Genomic DNA, 23,002 nt, shown 5'->3' on the forward strand with positions numbered 1-23,002 from the left:
CCAAATAAAGCAAGTTCCCTTAGTGGTACTTATGGAGTTCTCTGTTCTGTGGGCTGCCTCCCACTTTAACAGAACCTCCATTCCACTGCTCTGAAAAGGGATACAGGAACAGCAACCTGCTTCTCTTAGAGAGACACTCCTGCTTTATGAATCGGGTGCTGAACAGGGGCAGTAGCTCCAACTCTTCTCGGCTTGTCTCCCTTTGCACAGAAACTCAGCCCTATGAGCAAGACAGGGCGAGAGGGTTTGGGGCCCTTTATTCTTGGCCTGCCATGCCTGGGGTAGAATTGCAAGCCTGTGAGTAGGGGCTTCCAGAAGAGGAGATCTCTCAGCCATACTTGCCTGCAGTAGAGGTTGTGCAACACATTTCTTGGGGCGAGGAAGGGGCGTTGATGACAAATACTGACAGCCTGATTTTCTGGGTAGAAACTGTAGCCCTGGACAGGGAGCTGGGGTTACAAGGGAGCCCCATCCTCTTGGCTGTGCCCACCCAGAGTAGAGTTTTCCTCACACTGAACTGGGAAGTAGGAGAGGGAAACAGTCCAGGACACAGACTCTTGCAGGTTTTACCAATATTTAGAAGATTGTCTTCAATTGCTGTACGCTCTCAGTACCATTTCCAGAGACTGAATGGTTGTTTTTGGTTGGTTTTTTTTTTTTTTAATTTTTAACAGTTCTCACCAGTGATGGTTTTCCCACGAGGGAGAGCATCCAGGGCTCTCATGCTGTCATTCTGAAAGTGCTTTTCCCTTGCTTCCCTTTTTCTCTTACTCTTGCTGCCGTTGGTTTACAGAATTCATGTAATCTTTGTCGTACACTGTTTTGTAGGGAACCCGGATTAAGAAGGCACTTTAGAAAGAACATTCAGGCAGCTGTGTGAAAGTACTGCTGCATGGGTGGAAGTGATACCAAGAGTTGACCAGGTTGACGAGAAAACCTCACCCTGGAAGAAGACAGCAGGACGCCACAGAATTCTAGTTTTTCTTCTGTTACCCTCCCTATAGTGGCATCACTTATCTGACACCATCAGCTATCAATTGATGAAAACATGTTGTCGTGTATTCACAAAGATTCAGAAATTTAGAGCAGGAAAAGGATACCTGGTATAGCATCTTCATTGTAGAGATGACAAAATTGAGGCTTAAACAGGTAAAGTGACTTTCTCAAAGTCAGTCAGATAATTAATGCCTGAGGACAGAGGCTTCCTAGTGCTTAGTTTTGGTCTTTCCACAGAGCGCCATGGGAAACGCTCTCTCTCTCTCTCTCTTCTTTTTAGAAGAAACATAAAATAAAATTCAAATAAAAAGATAAAATATCTATTATAAAGAAGTTGTCCATCACAAGGCTATTCATGTAACTTTTTCTGGAAAAAAAAATTGACCCAGTATAGTCATCATCTGTGGTTCACCTGATAGTCTCGTTTTAGTGACTGGATCTGGTCAATTTTAGAGGCAAACTGTGAAGGAAAGAGAAGAAAAAAAATCCAAATGTGAGCTTTTAATTCTATTGCCTTACTAAGAAGTTACGTCTAGAAGCTAGCTTTCCTCAACATTTTCCACCTCAATTTTCCAGTGATCTTCGCTGAGTGTGGGGCTGAAGTGGGAACCATCTACATGCACTAATATGAATGAAGAAAAAAGATGCAAATCACCCTGCAGTTTGATATGGAATAGGTGTTGAGATAGTCTATGGATTATGAATAATAATTCTCATTCTCTGTTGAGCATTGTTCATCATTGCAACAGAATTCTTATCCTCAGATAGAATAACAGATGTGATTAATAACAGAAACTAACATTTATTAAGCATCAGTTATATGCCAGATACTTTACTTGCTTTATCTCATTGAATGATCCTAGCCACTCGATGAGATAGATATTATTCTGTTCCCTCTTTTTAGACAAGGACGCTTTGAAAGGTAAGTGACTTGGCTACAGTCATCTGGCCAGATGTAGAGGAAGTAGGAATAGATTCATGGCATGCATCTCAAAATTCTTCCACAAACAGTCTGTTATCCTGCTTCTTTTGAACAAATAGGCCATAATAACACGATTCTTTAAAATGAAAAGTTTGGATGTGCCACAGAATTTTCAAAACTGGTTTTTAGAGGTATTTCATGGAGCTTGTTCCTCTGCTTGTTCTTTTTTTTAATACTGTGGAAAGTTTATGGAGCGCTAGAGCTTCGTGTTTTGAATTACTGTCCAGACATATTCTATGCTGCCGCCTCCTCCTTCCTCTTTTTTTTTTTTTTTTTTGCGGTACGCGGGCGTCTCACCGCTGTGGCCTCTCCCGTTGCGGAGCACAGGCTCCGGACGCGCAGGCTCAGCGGCCATGGCTCACGGGCCTAGTCGCTCCGCGGCATGTGGGATCCTCCCGGACCAGGGCACGAACCCGCGTCCCCTGCATCGGCAGGCGGACTCTCAACCACTGCGCCACCAGAGAAGCCCCTCCTTCCTCTTTTACAGTGACCACATGACACAGTTTTCCAGCACTGTTCTGGTTTCCAGCTGTGGTCTGGTATGATTATTAATAGGTCTCCTGTACTTTCAGAAGTGCCCTGGTTTGGATGAGAATTACCCCGTCATTCATCCTTGAACCGGTCAAGGTGTAGTATTGTGGCCGCCCACTAGGTGTCAGCAGTGTAACCCCCGCCAGAGAACTCAGGGAAAGCATTTCATTACAAAAGTCATATCTAAGCAAATAATTAAGTGTTTTTCAAGAGCTACCTGCAGCCTCGGCCATTCAAAACAAGTGAGGTAGCAGGGGGAGGAGATAAGGACGGGGTGCAGAACAGGTAGCTCCTTTTCTAGGATCTGGAAAAGAGGGAAGAATTCTCTTCCTGGTTAGAAGGGCTCTAGTGACATCTGGAATGAGCACCGTGGTGCCCTTTTTAATTTTCACTCACAAAGCGAAACCAGTGTGCAGTGAGGTGAGGAAACAGCTTTGAATGAAGAAGTATTTTTGCTTCATAGATTGCTCTTCAAATCACGATCGGATGAAGGTCGCACAGGTAGTTCCCTGGGCTTTCTCAAGTCTATTGAATGACTAGATGCATTTGGGCCAGAGGCTGAGTTGCCTGAACACAAATACTTTAAAGGTGATTTTGAAAATATCTATACTCAGAACTCAATGACGTGCTCGGACTCTTCCCGGAATGACCCACGGACTGTGCGTGTTTCACCTGTGACCCAGGTAGATGCTGCCGCTCTCTGGAAACGCTCCTCACTTCAGAAGTGCAGCACACGAAGGCACACACAGTGAGAGAAGCCCACAGCATGCGTTTTCAGATGCTTGTGCCTTTCGGTCCTTGGAGTTGGTTGTTCTTCCTGGTGGCCCTCAAGTGTGGTGGAGCATCTTCTGATTTGAATGAATCCACAAATGCCTCTCCCCAGCATGAGCCTGATGTTCGGTTTGCTGCTGCCGGCTCTGAGCCAGCTGAGACGGTCTCTGTTTTCGCACTGGATTACGACTACGTTCAAATTCCTTACGAGGTCACCCTCTGGATCCTCCTAGCATCCCTTGCAAAAATAGGTAAGGCCCCAAACATCTACCTGGTTTGGGGAGTTGTTTTCCACGTGAGATAAGGTGTGTGAAAATGCCTTGGTGATGGTGAATTAAGTGGATTTTAACTCTTGCTGCTGTTACATAAAAAATTCTATTCCTGAGTCAAGGGAAAGTCATAACTGATTTTTGTCAAGCCATTTAATACCTCAGGTTGTGTTTTGAAATTTAAGAACCTACATTTGCGCTCTTGGTTCTTTTGATTTCCTCTCCTTTCAGGGTAACAACCATGTGACATTATTGGGCATCAAAAAATCTCGAGTTCTATGCTTTAAGAAATACAGAGTAAAATATGTCGCGCTTGGAATGACGCCAGTTGGAAATTTCTGGAACCATAGAATGATTCTTCTGTAAAATGTGCTTCTTTCATTCTTGGCCATGGAACCATGGGCTTCATCAACGACGCGCATTGTTTATTCTTTAAAAGTGGCATGTGCTCCTTGAAAATTGACAGAAAGCAAGAAACAAGGCAACCAGAAGCAATGCGTATCACTCAGGGATGGGATGTGGTGGGATAGAGATGGTATCTGTCAGCAAAATCTTTGTTTACACCTGAGTCGAATGGAACCAGTGAAGCACCCCTGGTTTCCTCTGTGACATAAAGTGGATTCAAGTTAATAGATGAAATTCTAACCAGTGTTCTTTGTGCCCAAACCAAGTGATGGTTTCCACCCTGTGACCATTTAATTTCCAAGTTCACCCCCTTGTCTCCTTAGAAACAGCTTATTTCAGAGTGGGAAGCTAATACGAATATCTTAATTGTCAAGAATAATGTGTCCTTTGCTTTAGTTATGAACTTTGTTATTTGAGTAGATAAGATTGCCTCATTGAAATAGACCCTATGAATCATGTTAGAGCTTGTTTATATGTTTCCTCTGGAACAGCTGTGAAATATGGAGTGAGCCATGAAATCGGGCAGTTAGCTCCTTGGCATCAGGATACTGGGCTCTGTCTTTTCATCTAACTCCCTGCCCATGGATGTTGGGGGGTGCTGGCATATTCACTAGGTGCCCGTCATAACTGCTGTCCATTTTGAGCTCATAAGATGTGAAGATAGAATGAAATTCTTAGTTTGAAGAACTCTTGTGCAGTTTATCAAATGACTAAATGACACAGAGCATTGCACATTATTTCTGAGAAGGGCTCAAGTAAAAATGGGTTTCCAAAGAGATGCTATTCTCAGTTCAGAGCTAGGGGTCTAACACCTGTCATGCAACCACGTGGATACTGAGAACGTTCAAGTTGGTCTTATGTGATCTTGAGTTTTCCTTTGTCAAAATGCCAGAGATTCTGACCCCACCCACTCCCTTCCTTTTCACAGTAATGGGTGAAGTTGGTCTGGAATCAGGAAACTAGCTGATTCCACTAACTAGTTCTGTCTTTCTTCGTCTCAGTTCGTTCATCTGTGAAATTATTGCTGAGATCTCTTTTTGGTACAAATAAGAATTTTCTAATGGAAAAGAGACTCCTATTCTATATCAGTGAACATCTCAAGGCGCAAAGTATATGTTTTATGTTAGCATAAGACACAGGTTGTCCTTTAGAGGTGTTGTGTGTGCCCAGACTACATCTACAAGTTCAGAGTCCTGTAAGGACCCTATTGTTCATGGAATTGCTGTTTAAACGTTCTTGATGTTCATGTGGTTGCAACTCAACATACTTTAGAAAAAGAAAATAACTGAAGTAGGTTATCAGTTGGATCATGCTTATTCAAGCACAATTTCATATTTACTGGCCTTTAAGAATTCAGATTATTTTTATATCGTACATGAAAAGAAGGTCGCATTTACTGAATATATACTGTGATGCAAGTACTGGTCTTGTAGCTTTCTATATGGTGGCTTGTTCACCTAGGGCAAAAAAAATAATAATAATGACATAAAACTTGAACACTTAAGGAAACCGTATCGCTTTTTTAGATTCTATATTATAAATCTTGAATCAAAATATAATTAATAATCGCTAGTGTTCTTTTATTCCGTCATTCTATCAAGACACATTTATTGAGCACCCAGGCAAGGTGTAGGAATGATTGTGGTCCCCAGCCTCAAGGGGGAAGATGGGTGAATTTAGCGCTGCCTAATAGGTGCTCAGATAGGGCCATCTTTGACTTTCAGGCTAGACTTAGTCATTCGCGGCCTTTTAAGTTTCAGGCCAGGGAACTAAAACCTCAAAGTGACTGACTCTATTGTCCATTATGGAAGGGGAGAAGAATTTTGAAATGTGAAATTCACATAGCATTTCCCTTAAAAGGCCCTGCTTACAGGTTAAACCCTCTTCCTGCTATCACTGTGTAGATGCAACCCGGCTTCAGGCAGGTGACATTGGATCCATTTCAGGAAACTAGATCCCTGGAAGCAGGACCAGACTCGGGAGTCACAGGGCCTGAGAAAATTACACTATGGGCTCTTCCGCCTACTTTACATATCTAAAAAGTTAAGTGTGGTTAAAATGAGCACTAACTGAAGAAGGAGGAGGAGAGAGGAGAAGAAGGAAGCTGTTATTAGGAAATGGACAGAGCAGGACTTTAGAAGGAGGCCTTAAGCTGATCTTGAAGCCAGTGGGCTCTGTGGTTTGGAATAATGTCTCTTGATACTCCATTGTATTAACCTGCCTGCTGATGGTGGACGGAGCAGTTCAAAGCTGTGGTGAGGGAAACCCACGTGTTTTTGGATGGCTGAACCTAAAACTTCCTAAGGAGACATTCCATGGCCCCAACACCTATGGGAGGGAGCCTACGTCCTTAGCCTTGAATTTCAGGCCCTCCATTGCTTGGTCAAAATCAGTACACTTCCAATAGCCAGGACATGGAAACAACCTAAATGTCCATCAACAGAGGAATGGATAAAGAAGATGTGGTACATATATGCAATGGAATATTACTCAGCCATGAAAAGGAATGAAATCGAGTCATTTGTAGAGACATGGATGGACCTAGAGTCTGTCATACAGAGTGAAGTAAGTCAGAAAGAGAAAGACAAATATCATATATTAATGCATATATGTGGAATCTGAAAAAAAATGGTATAGATGATCTTATTTACAAAACAGAAACAGAGACACAGACATAGAGAAAAAATGTATGGATACCAAGGGGGAAGGGGGGTTGGGAGGAATTGGGAGATTGGGATTGATATATATACACCATTGTTATTATGTATAAAATAGATAACTAATGAGAACCTACTGTATAGCGCAGGGAGCTCTACTCAATGCTCTGTGGTGACCTACATGGGAAGGAAATCCAAAAAAGAGGGGATACATGTATACGTATAACTGATTCACTTTGCTGTACAGCAGAAACTAACACAGCATTGTAAAGCAACTATACTCCAATAAAATTTGTTTTTAAAAATCAGTACTCTTCCCAATTAAAATTTGCTCTGGCCAGATGAATCTCCTCAGTGAATGTCAAAACTATCTGGCTGGGCCGTCCCTGTCTCTCCCCTCTTTCTCCTGGAGTTCTCCCCTCCTAAAATGCCTTCCCTCTGTTGTCCAACTATGTAAGTCCCACTCATTCTCCAAAACCTGTTCAACTTCTCCTTCCCATGCAAGAGCTTCTCTGATGAACAGCTGACCTGTTCATTCACTCATTTATACACTTAAGAAAGATTCTTGGAGCAATTAGACATGCTGTTATGGACAAGACATCTTGCTAAGAGCTTTGGGGAGATACAAGGATGTGTACCATCCTGCCTGAGTTGGAGGAGTTTAGAGATTAGTAGGGGAGAAAAGTCATGGACCAAAAATGGTAGAAAGGGATCGTTGTTGAACAGGTACAGATAAAATGTTACAATAATTCAAAGGAGGACATATTATTCCCTTGGGAAGAGATTGGGGAAAGCTTAGCCTCAAGGATTGAGCAGAGGACCAAAATAAGGTGGAGAGAAGGACAATGCAGGCAACGATAATAATACGTCAAGACAAGAAAGGAGGCCTCCAGGATGAAAAGGCGTGAGCTTGGCTATAAGGTAGGATGCATGAAGACAGTGCAGGGTGTGTGGGATACGGACTCGGGGAGAGCCCCAGGTGGCCTGCTGTGCCTGGATCTCTTGTCATATTTGTTGATATATTCAATATACACTTCTCTGTATACTTATACATTATGTTGGCTTTATCTTCTTATTTGTTAAGAACGTTTCTAAAATTTCATCAGTAGCTGGAATTGTAGAAAACATGTTTGGTCCCTCCCCCTCCCAGGACTTACAGTGGGTTGTTCTTGTCACAGGGATGCTTAACAAATATTCTCAGTTTAAATTCCATGAGATGCTTTGCGTGGAGTCTTAGGTGGGGAATTGAACAATCAGATAATGTGGTGTAGAATAGTCCTCTGGCAGCAGGATGTGGAATAGACCGGGAGGGGGAGGGAGAGGGAGGAAATCAGGAAGACACCGCAGTAAGTAGGATGAGAAGTGGGGCGGTCCTCAGTGAAGGCAGTGGCTGCAGGAGTGGACAGAAGGAGACGGACTTCCGGGGCAGCTAGTGGGAGACATCACTGATGAAATAGGTTGCCAATTGCACGAAGGGGCAAAGGTGACGGGGTCCCCATAAGAATGCGACTTGATTTCCTCTCAAGTGGCTGACTGGGTGGCAATGTCATTGGTTAAATAAAGGAAACAAAATAAAGACTTTTCATGTGTATTCATTTGTTTGTGGTGGAGAAGGAAGTGAGGTGAGGTAAGTTTGGAAGAAGCTGGGGTTTACGTCACTGTGATAGACTCTTGCGGGAGCTTCAAAGGTGGGTTTTGCATGAGAGCAGAAGAGTTCCACCGCTCAGATCCCTCAGGATGGGGAAAACAGGAGGGCACGGCTGGCTGAGAAGATGCTGGCACCTGCCCTGAGCACGGAAAGCACTTCCTCACACCAAGCCGCAGCCACACGTGCAGCTCCTGCTGCAGATGGGTGCTGAGGCTGGGCCCGGAGAGGCCGCCACCTGTGTGGCTTTGAAAGGCCTCTCGCACACCCCTCCCCTGGCATCCCGGGGGCCAGAGCCGGGTTATTTGCCGACATCTAAACGTGTTCTCCGCTCTCCGCAGGCTTCCACCTCTCCCACCGGCTGCCGGGCCTCATGCCCGAGAGCTGCCTGCTCATCCTGGTGGGGGCCCTGGTGGGCGCCATCATCTTCGGCACCGACCACAAATCGCCTCCGGTCATGGACTCGAGCATCTACTTCCTGTACCTCCTCCCGCCCATTGTCCTGGAGGGCGGGTACTTCATGCCCACCCGGCCCTTCTTCGAGAACATCGGATCCATCCTGTGGTGGGCAGGGCTGGGGGCCCTGATCAATGCCTTCGGCATTGGCCTCTCGCTCTACCTCGTCTGCCAGGTCCAGGCCTTTGGCCTGAGCGACGTCAACCTGCTTCAGAACCTGCTGTTCGGGAGCCTGATCTCGGCCGTGGACCCCGTGGCCGTGCTGGCCGTGTTCGAAGAGGCGCGGGTGAATCAGCAGCTGTACATGATGATCTTCGGGGAGGCGCTCCTCAACGACGGCATCAGCGTGGTGAGATGCGGCCCCCCACCGTCCCCAGGGAGGCAAGGGGCCTGGTGGGTGGAGAAGGCCAGGCAGGCCTGGGCCTCAGCAGGACAGAGATGGGCCAGGGCAGCATGGCCCCAGGTCTGGCCACTGCCCTTGGGATCTGCGCAGTGGCCACGCTCACTCACTACACTGCTTGCCATCCACTGGCTTCTTTAAAGGAGAAGCAGGAGAGAGGAAGTGTGATTCTTTAGTGAATTCGGTGTTTCACTGAAGCAAGCAGAAACGGTGGCTAAAGGCTCTTCTGGGCTTAAAGCCCTTCTGGGTCTAAGGCTCTTCTGGGTCTAAGGCTCTTCTGGGTCTAAGGCTCTTCTGGGCTTAAAGCCCTTCTGGGCTTTCGCACTAGGACAAGCAGTACTTGTGTCTTATTTTCTCTCAGCCACGGGACCTCACCCTCCTTCCCTTTATATGCTTTCTTTTTAAGCTCTGTTTTAGTTAAATAAAAGGTAGGGGTAGGGAGAGAGATGACGGAGGATTTGCACAAATGCACTGGCTTGTATATCAGTCTCAATTCCGTGACTCCCACGGAGAATGTGACAGAGCAGCTTTGCTTAGGAGTCCTTCCAGAGAGAGGCCGAGAAGCGTTTACAGGCCAGATCAGCGCAGAGCATTAAGGCCCAGAGATGACTTTGGCTAGAGGCGCTGAGCTATTCCTGATTGGCTGCCGCATTGCCCAGTTTCCTTACATTACTGCAAACCGTCACCAGGAGTTAGTCTATGTGATTTTATATAAATTTTGATGTACTTTTCTTATTCTTACATTTATATCACGTCACATAAGTAATACTAGAATGCATTTTCAGTGTAAAAGACTTAAATAGTACAGAATCGTACAGCATAAAACACAAAAGCCTCCGCCTGACCCTCTTCCCTCCCCCTTGGATCCAGTTTGCCTTTCTCTCCCCATTTTTATCATGGACACATGCATATACGTACGCAGATATAGATGTATTGATACATCATTCTACATAAAGTGGGTGGCATTAAATCATAGGTACTGCTTAGAGGTAACAAATCTTGGACTTCTTTCTAGGTCTTTTCCACTGTTGCAGAGTATTTCATAGATTACGTTTATAAAGCTTTATTTAACCAGTTCTTGATGGGTGAATATTCAGGTGGTTGTCAAGTTTTCACTTTAAAAAACAGTGTTGCGATAAGTATTCTTGTGTCTGCATGCATCTCTTTTCGTACTTGTGAGTCTTTTTATAGGATATATTCTTGGAAGTGAAATTTTTGGGTTAAAAGTAGGTATACTTAAAAATTTGAGAGATGCTGCTATAATCCCCTCCTCTTCATTCAAATGATGAAGGAGGGATTCCCACCAGAAGGTTATAGAGTGACACCAATGCTAAACAGATGAGACTAATGACAAGTGTGTTCGTCACCTATACTCACAGCCCGGGGTAGGAGGCCACCGCACACCATGCCGGGCCACATGGGTGCTGCACTGGGGAACTGAGTGAGCTATCAGGGACTGCGGGAGGAACTAGTAGAAGGATGGGGTACCTCCTGGTTCCTAGGGGATGATGTGATTGACTTATTAGTTTTTATTTAACAAACTTTCATTTGGTACCTATTGTGTTCTGGGCACAGTGCTAACTGCTTGGGTGGCAATGATGATGAATGAGACAAGGTCTCCTGCTCTCTTTTTTTGTAAATGTTTATTTTATACTGGAACATAGTTGATTAACAATGTTGTATTAGTTTCAGATGTACAGCAAAATGATTCAGTTATGTATATATATGTATCTATTCTTTTTCAGAGTCTTTTTTTTTTTTTTTTTTTCTGCATTGAGTCTTTGTTGCTGCGCGCGGGCTTTCTCTAGTTGCGGTGAGCGGGGGCTACTCTTCGTTGCAGTGCATGGGCTTCTCATTGCGGTGGCTTCTCTTGTTGCGGAGCACGGGCTCTTGGCACGTGGGCCTCAGTAGTTGTGGCGCGCGGGCCCAGTAGTTGTAGCCTGCGGGCTCTAGAGCGCAGGCTCAGTAGTTGTGGCACACGAGCTTAGTTGCTCCGCGGCATGTGGAATCTTCCCAGACCAGGGCTCAAACCCGTGTCCCCTGCATTGGCAGGCGGATTCTTAACCACTGCACCACCAGGGAAGCCCATCAAAGTCTTTTGAGTAATTCCACAGGCTGTCAGGGAAGTGGTCCCCAGTACACATGGATATACGAGTACCGTGCCTGGTCCCTTGATAAGGAGGGCAATTGGGCTGCGGGACCTTACCGTGGGGTCAGATTGCAGGGGGAACTTGCAGGAGAGCCATTCAGAACCCTTCTCACTTTACCAAATTTATTAAACCTTAATTTTAGTTTGTATGTATACGGCTGCCAAGGTTTTCCAGAAATCTTTGTGGGCTTGCGTTTCCACACACGGTGTATTAAGTGCATATGTCCTTGTAGCATTGTCAACAAGGGGCATTGCTTTCTTAATGTTTTCCCATCTGATGAGCAAAAAAGGATGACACGTGTTTGCTATAATCTGCATGATGATACGAAGCATCTTTTCAAAGATTGTGGATCATTAGTGTTTCTTACGCTATGAATTGGAAGTTCACGTCCTTTCAAGGTTGCCAGACTTAAAAAAAAAATACAGGTTACCAGTTAAATTTGAATTTCCTATAAACAATGAGTAATTTTTTATCAGCATGTCCCAATTATTGTATGCAAATATCGCTTCTTGTCAAGTTTTCTTTGAGACCAGTTGCTGTTTTTTTTCTTTTTTAATTGATTTGTAGACTCATTAAATTATCTAAACTTTAAGCTTTAGATAAACTTTAAATTAGCTAAACTTGAATGTTACATAAAAAGCAAACATTTTCTCCCATTCTGTCACTTAAATTTTTTTAAGTCATGTATCTTCTATCTATAAAAGTTTTAAATATGTATGTAGTCAAACCGACTAATGTATTCTTTTATTGCCCTGGGTTTCACATTTTGTTTTCCGAGACTGTGCCTAACCAAAGAACATGCACACGTTTTGTTTTGTTTTTTAATTTTTCTCCCTTTTACAATTAATTATTTAATTCACCTGGCACACAATGTTTTTAGTGTTGTTATTCATAATTTTCTTTATTTTTTCTTTTTAAATTTTAATTTATTTATTTTATTGAAGTACAGTTGATTTACGTTGTGTTAATTTCTGCTGTACAGCAAAGTGACCTAGCAATACACATATCTACATTGTTTTTAAAATTCTTTTCCATTATGGTTTATCCCAGGATATTGAATATCATTCCCTGTGCTATATATCAATAGTAGGACCTTGTTATTCATCGTGGCACACAATTTTTTTTTTTTTTTTTTTTGCGGTGCACGGGCCTCTCACTGTTGTGAGAGGCTCATGGGCCCAGCCGCTCCGCGGCATGTGGGATCTTCCTGGACCGGGGCACGAACCCATGTCCCCTGCATTGGCAGGTGGAACTCTCAACCACTGCGCCACCAGGGAAGCCCGGCACACAATATTTTATCATGAGGACTTTATGCCAAAATGGATAGTACTGGGGGAAAAGGCATTTGAAAATAATCTAAGATATCTGGGGTGGATTCACCAAGTGGAGGAGACCCACACTTGAAGTCAGAAGCCAGGTTATTTATTCATAATGAGAATCTCTAACTATTGAGCGAGATACTAGACTCATCAGACCTGCCTGTTCTTCCCTGCTGGGCGAGCATCTCAGAAAGCCAAGTTGTCTGCCGGTTGCCAGGGGAGCCTGGACTCCAGCCTGCCAGCCCATTTACGTATCTCATTTCTCAGTGTGTGGCCCTCAAGCCACCCGCCTCAGAACCCCCAGGTGGGCTTGGTGAGCACTCAGATGGCCAAAGAGCAATGACTCTCTGGGAACAGAGCCTGGGAATCTGGATTTTTAACCAGCACCTCAGAGGATGGCTGATGTTTGAGAACTACTTGTTCATGGCCTTTAGGTGGTGAGAGCTGATATATCTTGATCTAAAACGATGCTACGTCTGGGAAAGGTCTGGGCTAGATTTGTCTCCACCCATTCTTTCTTCAGGTGCTTTCGTCCTTTGGGTTTTGTTACAGTGGAAAAAGTCCCCTTGGCTGGGAACCAATTCCACCTCCTAAGGCACCCCTCTGAGCCACGATGCCTCCGTTTCACAGTTTATCCAGAGAGCATCTCATTTTACTCATATCCAAGTTCTTTGGGGTCCCTTGCTGACTGTAACCCCACGAAAGCCATGCCCTTGAGGGTGCTCATCTGTGTCAACATCAAGGCCACCTCCTGGCAGCCCATTCTGAGATAATTATCCAACTTTCCCTTCCTAAATGGTTAGAGAAATTTAGCGATGACGATATCACCTCACTCAATTTTCACAGACCAAAAAGCTCTTTCTTGATACAACCTACAAACCTTGTTGCCGAGACGATAGTCTTTGTTAACGACCCATGAAAACATGGGGCTCTGTTCCCTCTGTGGTGCTGCCTCTGAACTGGAGACTCACTTCAGCCTGAGTTTTCTCTAGACTTTACATCTAGAGCCAATCACGGCCTGGGGTTTCTTTGCTAACTGCATTTGTTTGACTTTCCCAAAGTTTAATTGTTTCCACTTGGACTTTCTTTTTGAAATGATCATTTCCCAATAAAATTGTAATCCTCAGCTGACCAGAGTATCTGCTTGAGGGCACTGGTGTGACCTCCACGTGGTGAAGCTGCTGCGGTGCTGGCTCCGGGGTGGGGATGGAGGTGCCCACACGTCACTCGGGGTCACCCTGGGGTCACCCTGGGGTCACCCACAGCACAGTGATATTAAGTGTGTGCTGGGGCACTTCTGCGTCCCTGCGTGAAACTGGAGAAGCTCGGGGCCGGATTTAGAAAGCAGTTTGAGAGCAACTGGTATTTAATGCAGTGCAGTTGTCTTTTGAGCCAAGGGCCTTGGACTCACCCTTTCATTGAGGAGGGAGCCTTCCCGAGGGCAGCCGTCACAAGCGGGCTCTTTCAGCAGAAAGTCTGAGTCATCCAGAGAGAGACCTGTGATTAGTGGGTTACATGTGACAACTTTGCAGATCCTTATCCCACGAAAACAGCTGCCTCTCACTAAAGAGGAGATGCTGCAGAGGAGATGCAACCATCGAAAGGGCAATGAACCTGACCCTCCAGGTCTCTTGTCCACTTAATTCTCCCTCTCGCTGAATGGTTTAGGTTATGGCTCCCATCATGAGAACTTCCTTAATGGTGGGCAAAGGGAGAAGAGACAAAACCCCAGTAGCGTTCAAATAATAACTAGTATCCCCAGTTGAAATCTCATGGCCAGCATCACAGCAGTAAGAGAGATGCAGCCACTATACCCAGGCCCTGTATGGGGTCACTTGTACATTTATTATTTTATTAAATCCTTAGATTTTCCTGTGAGGCTGAATTAATAGTCACATTTCACAGATGAAGAAAATAAGGCAAAGGGAGTACAATAGATTGCACAAGGGCATCCTGCCTGGCCGTGACAGAGCGGACATGGGTGCCCAGGTCTGTCTCTTCCCAATCTCTTTTCTTTTATTCTTACCTTTTGAATTTGCAACTCATGGAGCTGAGAGGAACAGGAGAGAACCAATCTGTTACCCCTGAGGTGACTGGGCTCATGTCCAGTTGGTAGGGAATCCAGCGCTTTCTCCAAAACAGAACTGGCTTGTTTGGCCAAGTCCAGTATGTGGCTCCGGGCAAGATTCTGCCCATCTCTGTGCCTAATTTCTGTACAATTGGGGTGATGGTATTACTTAGCTCGCAGGGTCACTGGAAAATTCCCATTACGCTGTCAGTATAGTGAGTGTTCAGCATGCAGTGAGAACTCCAGGCACGTTGGCTATTATTTTTTATCACACCAACTCAGGGACATGCATCGTGCTTGGCTCCCTCTTAACAAGCGTTTGGTTTTTGGTTTTGGGGGGTTTTTTGCAGTACGCGGGCCTCTCACCGCTGCGGAGAGGAGCACAGGCTCCGGACGCGCAGGCTCAGCGGCCGTGGCTCACGGGCCCAGCCGCTCCGCGGCACGTGGGATCTTCCCGGACCGGGGCACGAAGCCGCGTCCCCCGCATCGGCAGGCGGACTCTCCACCACTGCGCCCCCAGGGAAGCCCAAGCATTTGGTTTTAAACACGGCACTGCTTCGTGCATTGTAGGCAGATGGCTCTTATATTTGTATGCCTCCCGGGTTTTCCTGCATCAGTTTGCTGAGTAAGCAGCAGGGCGATGCCACCACGGTTTCTATCATCTTTTTGCCCCTGTCCCCTCCTCCACCTCACCTGGCAGGCGTCGGCACCCCCCCGAGGCTGGAGCCCAGGCAGCCTGGCTCCAGAGCGTCTCTTCTCCTAACTCCTACTTCATGCTGGTTCTGCGCCCCTCCCTCTCTCCCCACCACTTTCTTTCCCTCCTTCCTCTGGTGATGTCTTCATTTCGCATCTTGCTGCCACTGTAGTCCACTCTCGAGGCATAAGGTGGACGAGAGAGTGGTAGAGGGAGCCGCAATGCAATAAGGTTTCTGAGCAGGACCCTTGGGCTAGTCACACTGGCAGGCATTTTATCTGCTTTTTCTTCTTAGAGCTTTATAACAACCTACTGTGGCAGGATTGCTGTCCCCATTTTGTGAAGGAGCAGTATACAGTGCTTAAGAGCAGAGGACCCCCCTGTCCCCAGATGTCTATCAACTGAAAAAAATTGCACAATGTGAAAGCCGTGAGTTAAGTTGTCTGGGGCAAAATGTGGACCATAGCCTGGGAGATAGCCTCTCAGAGGGCTTGGACGCACTGCTCCAAAGAGGTCAGAGGGGAGGTCATATATATGTGATATTGGTGAAGGGGGTTCGTGGAGTCAAAGCACACACTTTGGCAGAGGGTTGCCGCTAGTCACGAAGAGCAGATGTCACCGTTAATGATTTTAGTGCTTTTCTAGACATGAGAAGATGCAAGAAATTGGGCTCATAAAATCTTCTCCTGAAACTATCTACCTAGGGCACAGAGAGCCTCATTCCTGATCTCTGCCCTGAACTCCTTTCAGGGGGTGTTTGAGGGCAGCGACTGCAGAGGCCGTTGGTTTCATCCTCGTAGAACCCGCCGGCGAGCAACAATTTTCAGTTGGCACGTCTGTGCCCGCATGTCTGTACTGGCCCTTCTTGGTCCTTTGAGCCTCTCAGGTGAATTACCAGATCTCCAGGTGCTTAAGTTTCTTCACTGTTATTTTTATTATAAACACACAGACTGTCAGGGAAGTCATTTATTGAATATAATTTATTCTATGCGGCTCAATATCCAAAAGATATAGTCCCACTGCTCTTCCCAGCCCACCATCAGTAACAACAGTTTCTTAGCATTGACCTTATACCTTTCACTCAATTTGCCTCTCTATTTATTATGCATTCTTATTGCTGGCATTAGAGCCTGAATTTCCTGACCCCTTATTCTAGAACTCCTTTGACCTCTTCTCATCTCCTCTTTGCATCCCTTTATCAGCCCAGCTTTGCTGACTAGTTCCTTGTCGACCCTCATGATTTTTCTCCTAAGGCCTCCCGCCATCATCGTAGGACCCAGCAGAGAGCTCTGAGCATCACGGATGCTGAGGCTGCCTAGGAAAGGCTGTGCCCAGGCTGTGCTGTGACCGCAGCCCTCCTCCTCTGATTCCCAAGAGTGACACTCCGCTTGAATTGGGATTTGTCAGGGAAGCTGCCAGTACACCCCCTCTGACCAGCTCCCATCATGGAACTTTGGAATTGCTCCCCGAGACTAAAGGCTAGAGGTGGGATGCAACCACGGGTAGGCACGCAGGGAGAGAAAAGTCTCAGTGTCCTTCCTTGCCGCACCTTCGTGGAGTCTGTGGACGCTGTCCTGGGCACTGTGCGCGCAAAGATGAGCTGAGCGCCTCTGCCCATCACTCGGTGGTGGGGGACGGTCATGGACCCTGCCGGTGTGAGGATGCCATGGCGAGCTCAAACCAAGCTAGATGGCAGGGAACAGCTTGCCAGAGGAAGCTGCGTCTAATCCAGGAAAGATTTTTAAAAACATTCATTTGAGGGTGAATTTTCCTCCAGGATTCTCCAGGATTCCTCCAGGATTCTCCCTGGTTTATATTTTCCTACCTCAAAGAAGTTCTAGCTCCAGGAACATCCCATTCAAGAGGCAGTAAATTGTGCCCAAGAACATGGACAGTGAGGCCAAATGCCTTGGTTCTAGTCCTGGCTCCTGTACTAGTAAGCTGTGTGACTTCAGATGAGTGACTTAACCTCTCTGGGCCTTAGTTTCCTTTCTGTAAACTGGAGATCAGGTTGTTTGAGGGTTAAAGTGAGTTGATACAGGTAAGCATTTAAAACAGTGCCTGGCACAGTGTTCAGTACAAAGTGTTTCTAATATTATGATTTATAAGAAGAAATATATATTTGGGCTTTGTCCCCATTCAGGGCACAGAGCTCATTAAAACCCTTGAAATTTCCTAAGTGAAGAGAGCCGCCTTTTGTTATGCTAATGAGGCGAATTTTGGAAAGCCCCTAAGTAATCTAAGGAAGGGGGCTGGTTGCCAGTGGAATGGACTTTGTGAGTAGGGGGTTGGAGCTTTCAGTCTCCCTCCCTAAACCACCCACAATCCCCGCCTCCAGGAAAGGAGCTGGAGATTGAATTCAGTGACCCATGGCCAGTGATTTAATCAACCAACCGCAAGTAATGAGGCCTCCATAAAAACTCTAGAGGATTGGGTTTGGAGAATTTCCAGGTTGGTGGAGATTCGGGGAGGGTGGAGCTCCTGGAGAGGGCATGGAAGCGCCTCACCCCTTGCCACAGAACTTGTCCTAAGCATCTCTCCCACCTGGCAGTTCCTTTTTTTTTTCTTAATTAAAAAAAAAATGTTTTATTGGAGTATAGTTGATTTACAATGTTGTGTTAGTTTCAGGTGTAAGCAAAGTGAATCAGTTATACATGTACAGATAGGTTATTACAGAGTATTGAGTAGAGTTCCCTGTGCTATACAGAAGGTCCTTATTAGTTGTCTATTTTATGTACAGGAGTGTGCATGTCAATCCCAATCTCCCAATTTATCCTTCCGCCCCTTAACTCCTGGTAACCATAAATTTGTTTTCTACATCTCTGTAACTCTACTTCTGTTTTGTAGATAAGTTCATTGGTACCCTTTTTTCTAGATTCCACATACAAGCGATATCATTTGATCCTTTTGTAGTAAACCGGTCATCTAGTGAGTAAAATGTTTCTCTGAGTTCTGTGAGCCATTCTAGCAAATTAATCGAACCCAAGGTGGGGTTGTTGGAACCTCTCAACTATGGCTGGTGGGTTAGAAGCCCAGGTGACAACCTGGACCTGCGATGGGCATCTGAAACCGGGGGAGAGGTTGTCCTGTGGGGCTGAGCCCTCAACCTGTGGGATCCGACCCTGTCTCCAAGTAGATGGTGTCAAATTGAGTTAATTGCTTGATGGTGTGAGAAAGAAGCACACGCGTTGGAACCTGTGTCAGGGTCGGTGTGTTATTTATAGAAGCCTACCTCCATGGGTGCCTGAGAGCCACAGAGCCTTCCTTACAGCCTAAGCGATGCCCCATCTGTCTGGACTTGGCGGTCTCAGCTTTTCCGCGAGAAGCGCTGCACACAGACCTGAACAGACTCTCTCTGGGGGAGTGTCGGGCAATGTTTTTCTTGGCCTCTTTTTATCTCCTTATTTACCTTCAATTTTGGCAGGTTCCTAGGAAAGGAGGAGAGAGGCTGCAGATACCTTTACGAGTAGACAGTTTCCTCTGGCCAAGAATGTGGGTATATACAAGGGAGGCGTGAACCCAACAAGTGTGGTCTTGAGCGAATGACTCCATCCTTTTGTGCCTCCGCTTCCTCATGTGTAAAATGGGAACGTTTAGTCTGACCCCAGAGGGTGTTTCTGTGGAGGCTGTGAAATCAGACACACAGACGCTGGCACCTGGTAGGTGAGGAATCAGAGTCCCGTTGCCCTTCCCGGGTTCGAGGGGAGGTTCCACGCAAGATGGACCATCTGGTTGGTGTCTGTCGGCCTGGAAACGGGGATCAGGCCTCAACCCCAGATGGACACTAGGCGCACCACCCTCCTAGCACCAACAGGGAAGCACCCACCCGGCCCAGGGCCCAGGCATCTTCCTTCTGGCCTGACTCTCATCAAAGCCGCTGGAGGTCTGCCTGGTGAGCTTCCCCTCAGATCACAGCTGCCACTGGTCATCAGTTACGGTACTGGCTGTGGAGTCCACGGGTGTGTGTGTGGTGCAACACACACAATAGCTTGGGTTGGCGCTTGGACCAGGTTGGGCAGTGGGAGGGGCTGGGAGAAATGAAGGGCAGAGGGCAGCCCAGGGTTGGCCCCAGCAAACAAGGATGTTTGGGGGGCCAGATGTTCACCAACAGAGAAGCCAAATTTGACTGCTAAGCTTTCCCAGCTGGGAGACACCTCTACCTCACCGTGCCTGGGGTTTCAGCTGTAGGCTCTTGTTAACCGGAAGCCTGAAAGATCTGCTCCTTGGGCCCGTATAAATAGTTCGGAGATGCGCTCAGGCAGGGCAGGGTCGCGGAGGGACACTTCAACCGTAGGCCATTGGAATTCCTCAAATCTGTTTCAGAAACACTGGTTTGGTTCGTTGTCTTCTGGTTGAAGAAACAGATTAATTGAAGTCTGAGGGGTACAAGTGGGTTTTCCAGCAGCCTGAGCTGTGAGCCCCTGGTGGGTGGTTAGAACTAACTCCAGTTCGCAAGGGCAACAAGAAGAACTGATCCTCGCTGGTTACCAGGGTGTCCTTCCTTTGTCAGGAGGTAGGGTTGAGCAGCTATGGAAATGGATTTGGAAAAGAAACACCTCTCGGTAGAAAAGCAAACTCTAAGCTGGGGACTCCAGACAGCCAAGAGTTTCCTAGTTCAGTGGTTTTCAAGAGACTCTTCCGCCCCAAAGAGCACGCCTGCATGCGTCCTCAGGGGTGTGTCAGGTGTGTCGGGCTTTGGTGTGGAAGAAATCTGCTCGGGGTCATGTGAGCAGTGCCACGAGCTGGCCGTTTGGAAGAGGTGGTGAGCAGCTAGTCTGTTCCCCCGTGGCTTCCTCAATGATTACGTAAAACGAACGGTCTCTGGCAGAACCTGTCCTGCGGCGGGCTCTGTCACATCACATCCAGGTGATGGGTCAGAGACGGAGCCACTGGTTCTGTCCCCAGGCTGTGCTTTGCCCCGGTTCCCTCCTACTCACCTGGGATCAAGTAAGCGAGCATTATACTAGCAGCACGGGAGAAAACGGAGAGCTCACGATATCCAACTACTTTATTTCAAAGTTCAGTCCTGTTTGATCGAGACAGAGTTCCCTTGAGTTTGAATCTTTCATTTATTCATTCGTCATTCATTCATTCATGAAAAAAAATAACTGAGCAGTACTTTTTCTCAGAAACTGCTCCTTCTGTAACAGAGGAGGGCCAAATCTGACTCCATGTTGGCTCTGTTTTTTTAACTTTAATCTTTGCTTTCGCTGCTTTTGTTCACTAAAAGGACACTGTCTATACACAATGGCCTGCCTCGGGGAACCCTGCCCCTCTGCCTGAAGGTTAAACTAAAGTGCCTTTGTTCAGGGAAGCATCCGGACCATGTCCACCTGCGAATGGCTGCAAGAAAGAAGAAATGAACACATCCCCTCCCCGAGGCTGGCCATTCCAGGGGGTGTTTGCAAATCTTATGGCCTTTTTACTTTACTTCCTCATCTCCTCCCCCTCTCTGTGCTATAAAAGAAACTGGCATCCAAACCCCGAAAAGATGGTTATTTTGAGACACTAGTCTGCCATCTTCTCAGTCTGCCCAGTACCTCGTGTCCAGTTTATTAGCCTGTCGTGCGCCCAGCAGAGCAAACTTGGTAACATTTCCACTGTGCCAGACTGACCCTCTCAGAAGAAGCAAATCACTGAGCTAGTCTTCAGTGAATTGACATCTACTGGTCACAAATGATGTTTGCTTTTATAGTTTAAAAAGTTTGGAGGTTAAACAGTCTTAAAATGACTTTTCCTGTCCTGCAGGTGTACTAGCACCAGATGGTGAAAGTCAGTGCTCTGGGCATTTGCTTCAAGTTGGCATGGAGGTGATGGGAGGGGAAGATTGCTCAGACTCAGAGGGGCCAGGCTGGGCGGTTCCTTGAAGAGATCACGGCTGAGGAACAGGGGTGGGTGTGGGTGTATGATTGCTATTAGCTCTGAACTGCTAAGTTTCATTTACCTACAGGCCACTGAAAAGAAATTTTACGTAGTTTTAGAGATAGAAGTCTGGAGCCTGGGGGAAAGACTGGAGGGAGATAGTATGTAGGAGCCATTGGCAGGTAGGTGGGAATAGCAGCTATGAAATACAGCCGGTCCTCTCCCGTGCTGTTCTTCAGACTGAGGAGAATGTTCAGACTTTTTCAATTGAAAAGAATTTCCATAAAGAAACATCTTTGCTGTGCCCTAAATCAATAAAATCCTACCACTTACTTCTCTTTGTTAAATTTTCTGACCTTCGCTTAGGTCATCTTCCTGGTCTTTCTGAGATTATAAGCAGCTAATGATCAAGGATGTCAGTCCTAAGAGAGTCAGGAGATCCCATGTTTAATCTCCTGTCCTGAGTTTCAGATCTTTTTTCCCTTCCTTTAAGGAGTGAAGCATAAAAGCTTTCTGTCCCTTTTTTTAGCTTTTTTTTTTAATTGAAGCATAGTTGATTAACAGCGTTGTGTTAGTTTCAGGTGTACAGCAGTGATTCAGTTATATATATATTTTCCAGATTCTTTTCCCATATACAAAATGTTGAGTATAGTTTCCTGCTATAGAGTAAGTCCCTGTCGGTTATCTATTTTATACACAGTAGTGTGTATATGTTAATCCCAAACTTCTAATTTTTCTCTCCACCCCCCTTCCCCTTTGGTAACCATAACTTTGTTTTCTATGTCTGTGGGTCTGTTTCTGTTTGGCAAGTAAGTTCATTTGTATCGTTTTTTTTTGGATTCCAAATCTAAGCGACATCATATGCTATTTGTCTTTTTCTGGCTCTATCATTCTGGACACTGCTACGTAACTGCTGGGTTTCTTATTTCTTAGTTAATTTCCTTTAATAGTCAAAGAAAGTGGTTGCCAAGGAACTGCTCTAGGACAACTGAACGTGCCAGTGTCCTTTCATACCAAATGGAAAATTAACGGGATTCATTATTTAATTTCCTGTGTCAGGTTGATGAATACAGTTTGTGTGTGTGTGTGTGTTATTCTCCGTACCTTTCCAGCATCTGATGTACAGTGAAGATCATTTCTGCTGTACTGTGCTGTGACTCTGAACTTACAGTGTTCTTTTTTTTAATAGATCGTGATTGGAGTGTAATTGCTTCGCAATACTGTGTTAGTTTCTGTGGCAGAACAAAGCGAATCAGCGATATGCATACACCAATGCTTTTTTACAGGTGTAGAGTCAGTACTTAGTTAGGCTTTTTTTTTTAAGGCACTGGGTTTATGGCAAGCTCAAGCAATAAGGATTAATTAAAAAGATACACAAGACAATCAGGAAGACATAGATCTTCTATTAGTCCACTAAGGCTGCCATGACAAAATACCACAAGCTGGGTGTCTTCAACAACAGAAATGTATTTTCTCACAGTTCTGGAGGCTGGAGCCTTTCTTCCTGGCTTGTGGCCAATCACCTCCTTTGTCCTCACAGTGGCCTTTGCTCTGTGTGCACTCCTGGTGTCTCTTCCTTTTCCTTATAAAGACACCAGTCCTATTGGATTAATGGCCCCACCCTTAAGACCTCATTTTAACTTAATCACCTCTTTACAGACCCTATTTCCAAATCCAGTAACATCCTGCAATTAAGACTTTATGAATTTTCTTTTATAATTTTTTAAAATTTATTTATTTATTTATTTATTTTTGGCTGTGTTGGGTCTTCGTTGCTGCGCGTGGGCTTTCTTTAGT

The 23,002-nt window shown here is 45.8% G+C and overlaps 1 protein-coding gene across 1 annotated transcript in view; it reads left to right on the plus strand.

Moving 5' to 3' along the window:
• Positions 1 to 3,275: 3,275 nt before the first annotated feature.
• The window catches only part of SLC9A4 (solute carrier family 9 member A4), a gene marked incomplete at its 5' end in the record, with an annotated part of 58,707 nt that continues 38,980 nt past the window's right edge, over positions 3,276 to 23,002 (plus strand). The window contains 2 exons of the mRNA XM_082851752.1: positions 3,276 to 3,531; positions 8,598 to 9,061. Coding sequence (XP_082707878.1) covers positions 3,276 to 3,531; positions 8,598 to 9,061 — 720 coding nt within the window. The remainder of the gene's footprint in view (positions 3,532 to 8,597; positions 9,062 to 23,002) is intronic.

Source organism: Leucopleurus acutus, assembly GCF_964270905.1.
Source record: "Leucopleurus acutus genome assembly, chromosome: 12".
NCBI classification, from domain to species: Eukaryota; Metazoa; Chordata; class Mammalia; order Artiodactyla; family Delphinidae; genus Leucopleurus; species Leucopleurus acutus.